The sequence below is a fragment of the Hemibagrus wyckioides genome, linkage group LG09 (genome assembly GCF_019097595.1).
Source record: "Hemibagrus wyckioides isolate EC202008001 linkage group LG09, SWU_Hwy_1.0, whole genome shotgun sequence".
Taxonomy (NCBI): Eukaryota; Metazoa; Chordata; class Actinopteri; order Siluriformes; family Bagridae; genus Hemibagrus; species Hemibagrus wyckioides.
In genome coordinates, this window is record NC_080718.1 from 24,788,917 (window position 1) to 24,801,379 (window position 12,463).

A 12,463-nucleotide genomic window follows, 5' to 3' on the forward strand; every position below is an offset into this window, starting at 1 on the left:
CAAACCTGTTCCAGCATGACAATACACCTGTCTACAAAGCAAAGCTCCGTGACCAAATGGTGTGGAAGATCTCGAGTGTTCTGCATATATATGCGTTTGGAAAGCCTTTCCAGTAAAGTGAAGGTTATTTTAACAGCCAAGGGATGAATTCTGGAAAGGGATGATTACAAATCTCCCATGGGTGCTTGATCAGATATCCACAAATTTCAATTGTGCTTCTAGTTAGTTAACATTTTGCAAGATATATTTATCAGAAAATTGGTCATGCCCAAACAATAAATAAATAAATAAATAAATAAATAAATAAATAAATAAATAAATATTTCTTTGTCTGTCTGAGACTAATTTTGAACAGGAGTGAGGTAGCTGAGGTTTAGGACACACCATGCTTGAGTTGAGAAAACACCATGTTGTTGTTGTTGTTGTTGTTTGCTTGCTTGCACGTTTGTTTGTGTTTGTTTTATTTTTGTCTAAAAGACTATTACTTTTTGATGCATTTGGATTGATACATAGCACTTAGAGTCCCACAATGCGCGTTACGTAATAAATGAAGAACATCTCTCAATGCCCGATTATTAATTCAGAACAATAGTTGTCTCGAGAGGAGGCGCGCGCTTGAGACGCCCACTTGCAGCGCATTCTGTCTGTCTGTCTGAGAGCCAACGACTTTGGGAACACGCTTTTATGCCCTCGGGAGGGTCTTAAACGTCTTCGAGCAATCTGGCAACCCGCCATAAGTCAGTCGTCGGGACGCTGACACGCATAACATGCAGAAGACGGCGACGCAGAGCGCTAGAAGATGTCCGTGGCTGTGAAAGAGAGGCGCGCGCGCCCGGCGGTCAGGAGGAAAGCGGCGAAATGCATGTGGGCGCTTTTCCCTCACGTCGTGCTCATCCTCTCTCTCATCGGATACGCCGTGCTCGGTGCCGTGGTCTTCCAGGTGATCGAGGGAAGACCGAGAAATGACACGGACGAGTACCGAAATTTCGTGCGCCAAGTCGTCGCGACCATGCGCAACCACTCCGGTATGACTATTGATTCTTTCTTTCTTTCTTTCTTTCTTTCTTTCTTTCTTTCCGTTTTGCGGTAATTATGTCACTAACTGCAGAACGTCTGTGTTTGTGATGTTTTGGAGTTATTTAAGTAATTCATTAGTCATAATAATAATAATAATAATAATAATAATGACAATAATAACAATAATAATAATAATAATAATAATAATAGTATTTTTCCTCCCGATTGAACCTCATAATAGTCTACTAAGAACACTGAATGTCATTTCTATAGAGCAAACGAAGGACACGTTTATCCTGCTGTTGCTGTTTCTGTTGCATTACTGAGCCCATTTCTAGTCATCCAGCTGAATTGCCTTTTTAGTTCTGCATGCTTTGCTGTGCCGTAATCTTTACCACATTAAAATGACGAATTGAGATTGTTTATGAAATGACACTGAGTTTTTTCTGGGATGTTCAGATGAGTCTGAGGAGGTTCTCGTGGGTGCCATAGAGCAGAAGATCAGAGGGGGATACCAATCCGTGTGGTCTCAGAGTCATAAAAACTGGAACTTTTATGGCTCGCTCTTCTTCTGCTGCACCGTCTTCACCACTGTGGGTGAGTGAACACTCCAATTCTCTCTGCCTCACTATATCCATTTGCCATTTTCTTTCTCTTTCTTTTTTTCCCTTTCATAGCCTGATCACTTACTGTTTTACATGCAAACTGGCACGCAATAAATAGACTGAAATAAATCGGGACAGTTTTTTTTTTTATGCCAAACTCCTAACCTATGCACATAATACATGCTTTTTAAGCTCTGTAAGTAGTTTTATTAAGCCATTCTTATGTCAATTCTTATACTCTGTAGGATAACTGTCAGATATCTTTCTGTGGTACAACCTTTGCACTGGTTCACTGCATCCATCATAACAACGCATTTGAGAAGGAAATGAGAAAAAAACCAAAACAAAAGAAAAACAGTGCAGTGTTTGTACCTCATTAAAAGTGGTGTCCCTAATATTATGGCACTTTAAATCAGTCCCTGATTCCTTGCATAAAATCCCACTCAGGTTTGCTCATACTGATAACAACACTTTTGCTATACTGCATGGGAAACATTCAGCAGATTTGTTATACAAGGCTCTTAATTCTCTTGTCACTCATGGAAGCAACCATCATCAGAATCATCTTGCTTTCATTTAGATATAAATATAAAGAGTGTGTTTTGTTGTGTTTGTGCTTGATTGATTGAAGCCTGAGCGATCCTCGCTGATTGGTGTCTCATCAATTCCCCAAATCTGATAGAGGGCTTTGTAATTGGACAGTAATTAGGTTTCATTGTGGAGCAAAAGCTGCTGGGGTTTGACTAAAATGCAGAGATTCATCATTTGGAGAAAAGAGAGAAAAGAAGTGATGTGTTATGGAGCTGGGGAAATTTTCACTGTACAGTCATAACATAAGGTCTGAAAATATCTGCTCTGAGTTTTACATTATATTCTTCCGTCCCTCTCTCTCTCTCTCTCTCTCTCTCTCTCTCTCTCACGCTTACTCAAGCAGTAAGATTTATTTGCACAATATATTGTGTACTTTGCTTCTAATCGGCTATCATCACAGAGCCTAAGCTGTAACCAGGCCAACCACATAAGAACAGCAGAAAGGCAACGCATTCATTTTTTTCTAACATGCAGAAGCAGAAGAGATGCTCCTTTATCAGTTGCTCAAGTTCGTAAAATTTACTTTCAGAAAGCGTAACAAGTGTTGTGAGGAAAAAAAAAGTAGAAAAAAAGAAGTGAAACTGACTCAGTCACACCGATAAAAATCATTTAAAAATTAAACAGGAAATTGCTTCTATGGTTACTTGAGAAAAAGTTTTGTGGGAATGTTTTCAATTTCTGATGATGTCACATGATAATGGGCTGATGGTCAGTGGTTTGGGTGGAAAAAATGGAAAAAAAACTCTCCACCCTATGGTGGAAAAAATGGAAAAACTCTCCATCCTATGATGGAAAAAATAGAAAAACTCTCCACCCTTTGATGGAAAAATGGAAAAACTCTCCATCCTATGATGACGGTCAGGGGTTTGTGTGGAAAAAATGGAAAAACTGTCCACCCTATGATGATGGTCAGGGGTTTGTGTGGAAAAAATGGAAAAACTGTCCACCCTATGATGATGGTCAGGGGTTTGTGTGGAAAAAATGGAAAAACTGTCCACCCTATGATGATGGTCAGGGGGTTGGGTGGAAAAAATGGAAAAACTGTCCACCCTATGATGATGGTCAGGGGTTTGTGTGGAAAAAATGGAAAAACTGTCCACCCTATGGTGGAAAAATGGAAAAACTATCCACCCTATGATGATGGTCAGGGGGTTGGGTGGAAAAAATGGAAAAACTGTCCACCCTATGGTGGAAAAATGGAAAAACTATCCACCCTATGATGATGGTCAGGGGGTTGGGTGGAAAAAATGGAAAAACTCTCCATCCTATGATGACAGTCAGGGGTTTGTGTGGAAAAAATGGAAAAACTGTCCACCCTATGGTGGAAAAATGGAAAAACTCTCCACCCTATGATGATGGTCAGGGGGTTGGGTGGAAAAAATGGAAAAACTGTCCACCCTATGGAGGACAGCCTCTTTGAATTCTGTTTTTTTTTTCTTATTTTGTCTTACTCGGATCCTGAAAGTTTTACTTTTGGGTAGAAATGACTATATATTGAAATCTATTTCATTTGTTTTTATTGTTACATGAGGTTAATGTTCATTTACAGAAGTTAGTGAGGACAATACAATTGTTATTTAGGCCCAGATAAATGAAGACCTTTTTTTTGTAACATGGAATTTCTTTTTTACATGACTGTATAACTTTATGGGGGATGTGGTAGCTTAGTGGTTATGGTGTTGGACTACTGATTAGAAGGTTATGGGTTTGAATCCCAGCTCCACCAAGCTGCCACTGCTGGGCCCTTGAACAAGACCCTTAACCCCCAATTGCTTAGTTCTATAAAATGAGATAAAATGTAAGTCACTCTGGGTAAAAGCCTAAAAAGGGGATGTGGTAGCTTGGTGCTTAAGGTGTTGGACTACTGATCAGAAGGTTGGTTGTTTGTTTGAATCCCAGGTCCAACAAGCTGCCTCTGCTGTGCCCTTGATAAAAAATGAAATAAAATGTAAGTTGCCAGACATGTAAATGTATGCTATTCATTGAGGCTCATCTAAGGGGAACGTGATAGTCCAAATCCTCCAGGTCAATGTGGAGGAACTGATAATCAGTGTCTCAGCCTCAAGAGCTCTGGAGAGGGACAACAGAGTCTGAAATATTACCTATGCTGTTCTGGCATCAAGATTCAGAATCTTAAAGACTGCAATCTGACTGGCTGTCTATAGTCTTAAGATCCATAATGTGGTTCTTTATGTTAAATGGAGTTCTTTGAATCCAGGTTTGATGGATCATTTTAGAATCATTTAGCAGGTCTTTATTATTATTATTATTATTATTATTATTATTATTATTATTATTATTATTATTATTATTATTATACATTTATTTCAACAAATGCAACAACATTGTATTGCGAAAAAACTATAGTAAGTATAGTAATGATGATGTTTCATTTAAAATTATTTCACTAATTTAACAATTTGATCTTTTTTTTAATAAAATAATCTTTTTCATAAATGTGTCATTTCACAACAGCATGAACTCCAAAAATAATGGCACTAATCTCACCATTCTCAGAAATGTAGAACTGTTTCAATATAAAAGGTTTATTACTCTCCAAGGGTTCTACATATAACCATTTTTGGGGGGAATAGATTCTATAGGCCAAGTGCAGAACCCCAAGATACCTTTTTTATGTACTTACATGCAGCTGTTTCCTGTAACATAATGAGCCAGTGCAAAGCAGTTAGTTCTCTAGAATCTCATGAGACAAGGTTGCCAGATCAGATCAGTAAAATTAACTCCTTTTGCTCTCTTTTTTCACTCCAGTACCTTCAGTGTTCAAATGACCAGAGAAAAATAAAAATTATTTATAAAAGGAGATTTAACATTTATGTTATTATATTTTACAATTACAACGGAATGGTGTTCAATCCAGTCACCATTTTATGTTCTGTGAAAACCTTTCAGATGTCCAGACTTTCTTGAGCTTGTCCTCATTAGCCCAGGTCAAACCCTCGTACATTCCACTGGCATCAGCAGTATCATCATTCATATCTGTCTGCTTTTACTCTGTCTGCTTTCCTCTGTGTGTGTGTGTCTGTGTGTGTGTGTGTCTACATTTCTTTGCCTCTCATTGGGTCTCTGTTTGTTTCAGTGTCTCATGATGAGCATCATTTTAAAGGCATGTCTTCAAGGTTCCAGCCAACAAAGACTCAGCCATGGTGCTATTTCCACTTTATAATCTAACACACCTGATCCAGATCATCAACACCATCTGAACATTAGATGCAGATGTGATACTTTTCTACATCCATCCGTGGAAAAGAAACACTACACTATAGAACTGACCAAGCCGTTTAAAGCCGCAGGTGGGCTCCAGCCGATAACCAGATATTTATTAAATATTACAGGAAGTAGGTGGACCTTATAGACCGCCACTTCTCCATGATGCATATACTGTACATTAGGAGAGGTTTAACACACACACTAACAAGTGTAACACACACTTGCGGCACCATGGTTTAAATCAATTTTACTCTATGATACTTTAAGGAAAATGATCCAAGACTAATGGCATCAAACAAGAAATTCTCTTTAAAACTTTTCATCAATATGACTAACTCACATAATGCAGTTGTTGTGGTTTGGATCTTAGGACAGAGTAAATGTACTGGTTGAGTTGGCTCAGTCTCAGGATGTTATGTCCTCATCCATTAGCCATGTGCTGCAGATGTCCATTAAGGGTAGGTTTAGTCAACAATCATAACAATCTTTAAGTGATTATTGGAGGATGAGAAGCAGAAAAGCCATTATTCTCTCACTCACTCGGTTTTAGTGTCCTGGAATCACAGGAGTCTATCCCAGGAGCAATGTGTGTGAGGCAGGAAAACACCCTGGATGGTATCACTGATGCTGTAATGCTGTAATACACACCTATCTTGCTGTTTGATCTGGTCCTGAATGGATAAAGGTTTGGATGTTGATGTAGGTCTATTTCCTGACATCACCTGAATAAACCAGCCTTGTAGTGGAGGATTCTGGGAAATGTTCCATGATTCCAGGTAGCTGCCAGCCGAATAGATATAAACAATATCTTGTAACAGAAGAGTAAGTTAAAAGATCATCCATCCATCCATTCATCCATCCATTTATTCATCTTGTATTCTGGTTCACGGTCGCAATTAAGAACACACACTAGTCTGTTGCAAGGAAACCACACACACTTTCACACACTCATACACGGCTTAGTGTAGCCGGTTCACCTGCCAGCAAGTTTTGAGAGGTAGGAGGAAACCAGAGAACATTGAGGAAACCCAATGGGTACACAGAGAACATAGACTCCACATAGATCAGGGACTTAGTAGCTGTCAGTATAAAGGCGTTTGACAAATGCTGTGAATGTAAATGTAAACCCTAGAAGAACACAATTCCGGTAAATTGATTAATGCCTGCATATCAGTATCAGTATGTCTCAAAATCTTAAAAGCCTGTTACATAAATTACATTTCAAAAGAACTATATGCTTCCATATACATAATCCATGAACCAGCAACCATCTTGAACATCTCATTTAACATCTAACAGTGAAACTGTACGATAATCAGAGTCTACCTGAAGCTCTAGCTGTTGAAGGAAACACTTTAGAAGTGCGAATGCTCTCATCACAGTCCTGAGAGAATTACACCATACCGCATTTCCCCCAGTCTGTTACAAATCCGCTATCTGATCTTGTAGCCATGGCTGAAGAACGCTGTCTCTAAGAGTTCATAACAGCTTCGCCTACGAGCAGCAGAAGGAGAAGGAGGAGATGAGTGCAGCTAATACGCTGAAACCTTCTTTTATGCATTCATTAGGTCAGTCTGGGACCGACAAAATCACAGAGGTTAACACCAAACTCACAAACAGTTTCCTTATTATCGAAATTCAATAGAGAAGAAAACCTTCTTTAACGGATGTACAGTTAGAGTGTGTTAAGTTTGATTTAATGTAATGGGTTTTTTAACAGTATCACCATGTCCTGTTAAAAATCTCAACCCTATATTTATGGTGCAGGACCATGATGCTACATAAAAGGCAGATCTACTGGAGACAACACAGAACTATGTGTACTACATTAAGTGTTAGACAATCCAAGACAATAATGGACAAGGGACAGGGCAGTGCCACAGTGTTGTAATGAATAAAGTGCAATAGTAAAATGCTCTGGATGTAAATACAAAAGATAGTTAGCAGCAATGCAATGACGTACAGTTGATTATAAATGTGTGTGTTGTTGGTGGCTTTAAGGTTCTGGGTTGTTGATTGGAAGATCAGGGTTCAAACCCCAGCACCCACTGCTGGGCCCCTGAGCAAGGCTCTAAACCTTCTCTGCTCCAGAGATGCTGTATCATGGCTGACCCTGCACTCTGACCCCATCTTCCAAACCTGGGATATGCAAAGAAAGAATTTCACTGTGCTGTAATGTTTATGTGACTATAACTGGCACTATTTAATTCTCGGAAATGAACTTTTCTTTGTAAAGCTGTTCCAGATTTCATAAAGTCACAGTTTCACTTTGACTACTTCCTTTGCAAAGTACCTTGTCTTACATAAGCTCTATCTGAATTTATGACAACGGAACACAGTCAGGTTGGATGGAAGGATGGGAAAACTGTAGCAAAACCATGGCTTCTTTTTCTTGATTTACCAACATTTCTAGCTCAGGAAAATTAAAAATCAATCAATCAATCAGTCAATCAATCAATCAATCAATTTAAACCGTTTTTTTTAGAAATTGGCAGATCTAAACCCCCTGAGGTAATGTACAGTACTGCGTATAAGTCTTAGCTGCCCAAATTTTGGTACAAATGTTGATGTCATAGTTTATGTTATGAATTCTGCACTACTCATTCAGTACAAAAAATATTTTAGATTTCCAAACATTACATAAAATATTACATGAAATATTAAAACTCTCAGATGTTCAGTATGATCAAATTTCTTGAAATGTCCTAAAACTGCTAATATTGTTTCAAAAATCAAAGTTTGTTTAGTTTATTACTCTTTACTACTCATTATAGTATTTTATTTTCGCAGAAACATTTCATTTCATTCAAAAGACGTTTGAGTATTTGTAAAATCTGTGGATAAACATATTGTAGGATTTTTATTTTGAATATATATGTTAATAAAATAACTACTATCCTCTATCTGTCTCAGGTTATGGAGAGATCTACCCAGTGACTGGTCCTGGAAGAGCAGCGTGTATCATCTATGCCATGCTGGGAATTCCACTCATGCTTCTAGTCATTTCAGATGTTGGTGACATTCTGGCAAGGCTCGTCACCAACTCTTACCAGAGGTTACACTCTTCCTGCATACATCTTCTCTCTCAGCTGAGGAACCTCTGCGGAGGCCAGGAAAGTGTCACAATCCATAACAGCATCTACACCCCCAGTCAGGACACCGTGATGAGTAAACCAATGGACATTCGCGAAGTGATGTTCAGGCAGTCAAGTGTTAAGCAAAAGTCTACCCAGTTTCTCAAAAATGTTGCAATCTTTGAGAGGATCATTGCACGGGAGAAATTTGGTCAGAACGGACCTCTGGCACGCACACGTTCTTGCCCCCAGCTCAATCAGATGCCACCAGTGCCTTTGGGCTTCAAGATGTGGGATTTTAATAGCATAGGTCAAGAGATGGAAAGTTTGAATGTGCCGTTCTTGCTGATCCTGCTCCTTGTCTTTGCTTATATACTGAGTTGGGCACTGATCCTGCCACTTTGGGAGACGGACTTAAACTGGTTTGATGCGTTCTACTTCTGCTTCATAACGCTTACAACTATCGGTTTTGGTGACATTGTGCCCAAGCACCCCAAGTTCTTCCTGCTCACCTTCCTCTTCATCATCACCGGCATGGCCATCATGAGCATGTCCTTCAAGCTGGGTCAGTCACGGATCATCAGCTGTTACCACCGCTGCATCGGCTGCCTCAGCTGCCTCGGCGTGGGAAAGAAGAGCAAGTACAAGATTCAGGACAAGTATACAGGGCACTATACTGAAACTATCGAGGATCCATGAGTACAGTAGACAGATATGATTGAATTGATTCCTTGAAGTTTCCTTTACTGTTTGCTAATCTAAATCATCTTACTGATTTTTGTCAGTGCTTTGGCTTCCAAAAGTTTCAAGGAAGGGTTTCGATAGATGGATGAATTATAAGTATTTATGATGCATGAGCGTGGGTTAAAGTTCAGCTTTTCACATTTCTCCCTTACCAAACATTGGAGATTATTGGAGTACAATTGAGAGCTGCGTAATAGATCTGAGTTAAAATGACCAAATTGGACTGGTTTGCAGCCCTGAAAGCCATTAATGTTATTGGTGCAAGCTAAATTTTTCCTTTTTTCTCTGTAGAGCAGCACCGAAAGAGCTTGCAATTGTGAATATTCCATTTTTAGGTTAGAGCCAGAACTGATTTTAGTGTAAAATGATATGAAACTAGTCTGTTTTATCATAAACACAGAGCCGAAACAGTATTTTCCTGAGCTGGAGCAGACAATCCCATATCTCACAGCCTAGATGCATATCACGTCAATTCCACATAAATAGCGAGTACTAATTGAATACAACCAAATTGTAACAGTTTGTACTAACTGAAACGAACTTAATTGTGGCCACGTATCTTTATTAAATACTGTGATGATGAACAACAGTGTTTAAGACCAAACATAAACATTTTAATGCACCTGATGATTTTCATTTCCATTGCTGGGATCTTGAGAAATCTGCCTTTTTCTGCATAGTGTAGAAATTGTAAGTACCAGGATTGAGCCCTTGAATAAATCCCAATATGTCTGCACTGCATGTTATCAGACCTGGAGGTTACTTTGCATGTGCTAAATGAATTCAAATGGTTTACTGCTGGTTTAATAAATGATGATGGTTCTCCGAGACTGAGCGTACATACTATGTGTTACAAGTTTGGTAACCCTCATATCCAGAGACCTAGATAAGATGTCATACAGTGATGTAAAGATAATATAAGAAACCTAGTGATTTGGTAGCATCTACTGTAAAATCAATCCAACCATGACAAATAGTTCTCTAGTTAAACAAGACATTCCTGTACAGTATTGTCGCATATTCGCCTTTGTATTTCAAGCAAACCTACACAATAAAGGAGTGCTGTTATAACTGCTATGGGTTGTTCATCTTGAAATCGGAAAGAAAGGTAAAGAAATACTCTTCCTTGTGTGTGCTGACACAAATATGATGACCTATATCACTGATAGACCATTGATTAATAATATTCCACGCATATGTTTGTGCTCAAATGTTTGCATACCATGGGAGAATTACCATTCTTTAAAGAAAACCTGAGTGAGAAGGCAAAACAAATTTATTTTATTGCTTATATGACTCAAGTTCATATGTAAGGCATAACAGAATTGCACAATCATCAAACAAACAAACAATTTGCCTATCTTTAGTTCTTAGTATCATGTATTGCCCCCTTTTAGCATCAATGATGGCATGCAGTCTTCTGTAATAATTGTGCATGAGGTCCTTGATTCTCTCAAGTGGTATAGCTGCCCATTCTTCTCGGCAAATTGCCTCCAGTTCCTGTACATTTTTTGGTTGAGTTGCACAAATTGCATGTTTATTTGAATTGAGTGAATGATATTGAGGTCAGGAGGCTGTGATATCCACTCCAGAACTTTCACCTCTTTTTTGCTGTAGCCATTGAAGGGTCAACTTGGCCTTGTGCTGTGGATCATTGTCATTTTAGGATCATTTAAGAGCGTCCCATGCGCAGCGTTCATGCTGTAGAATGCAAATTGTCTGCTAGTATTTTCTGTTAACGTGCTGTATTCATCTCGCCATCAATTTTGGCTAACTTCCCTGTGCCACTGGAGCTCTCACAGCCCCAAAACATAAAAGATCCACCACCATGCTTTACAGTGTGACTAGTATGGTGTACTTTTCACCGTAGGCTGCTCTCCAGACATAGAGCTTATGGTTGTGGTTTGACTAGTTGCAGTCTGGTGTACTGGAAGCAGGCCTTTTTGTCGCATGGGTGCAGTAATGGCTTTTTCCTGGCAACTTGACCATGCAGGTCATTTGTGTTTAAGTACCTCCTTATTGTGCAACAACACCACTTTTTTCCAGAGCAGCCTGCATTTCTCTCGAAGTTGTTTGTGGGTTTTTCTTTGCATCCCGAACAATTCTTCTGGCAGTAATGGGTGAAATCTTTCTTGATCTACCTGACCACGGCTTACTATCAACAGAACCTCTTATTTTCCACCTATTTATCCGATTTTGAACAGTACTGACTGGCATTATCAAGTGTTGAGATATCTTTTTGTATCCTTTTCCTGCTTTATAAAGTTAAACTTATTACACGGGTCCATTGGCAGTTCTTTTGTCTTCCCCATGGTGCAGTATCCAGCTAAGTCACTAACTACAATTGTCACAGGTGTGGAAACTTCCCTTTAATAGCCATTGAAACCTCTGTGTATCAACCTGTGTGTTTATAACGTGGCCAAACATTCAAGGAAATGTAAACTTTTGATCAGGGTTGTTTGGGTGAGTTCAGTTATCATTAGGTTTTAAAAGGGAGTCAAACAACTATGTGATAATTAATGTCTTCACATGATAACTATCCTTATATAAGAAAAAGAATCTTTTGCATTATCAGTCATATTTTCCATATAAATGGCAATTCTTTCAGGGTATGCAGAATTTTGAGCACAACTGTACATAGATTACAATTTCATATTTGAAACAGAAACAGCTCTTTCGAGGCCTCAATATAGTGCGTACTTACAGGAAGAAACTGGGAATGTGAGCCATTTTATTCTGGATACCAGCAACTAAAGTAGATCGCTGAGCTAACAGAATCAATTACAATGGGTGATATTGAATTTCTTACAAAATAAAAAATGAGAGAACTTTGAAACAGGGGATTTGGTTCATCTGAAGCATAATAAACACCCTTAAGTATAGTAAACAGTAGCTTTGGACATGCTACAGTATATATCCTTTACCCAAAGGAGGCCACAGTGATATTATCATAACTTGTGTTACATGTAGTTCATACTGACACTTAATAGGTTGGGAGTAATAGTTTAATTTACTATCACACTCATATAGTAGTTCCAAGATCTGAGCTGAAACAGCTCCAAATGTAGTCATGTCTAAGAACATCGGCTTGGGTTAAATGTCTTGTTTATAAGATCTGGTTTACAATTTCCTGATAAGCTTTTAAGGTACATAAAAAGCCATATCTATACTCTCGTTGCTAGTGTATTTGACGTGGGCTGTCTT

The 12,463-nt window shown here is 38.7% G+C and overlaps 1 protein-coding gene across 1 annotated transcript; it reads left to right on the plus strand.

Annotated features, from left to right (window-relative positions):
• The first annotated feature begins 652 nt into the window (after positions 1–652).
• On the plus strand, positions 653–12,196 carry kcnk18 (potassium channel, subfamily K, member 18). Its single transcript, XM_058399950.1, has 3 exons — positions 653–1,025; positions 1,477–1,614; positions 8,355–12,196. Exons 1-3 carry the CDS (start codon positions 800–802, stop codon positions 9,212–9,214), a joined length of 1,224 nt encoding a protein of 407 aa, XP_058255933.1. The 5' UTR covers positions 653–799; the 3' UTR covers positions 9,215–12,196.
• Positions 12,197–12,463: the final 267 nt, after the last annotated feature.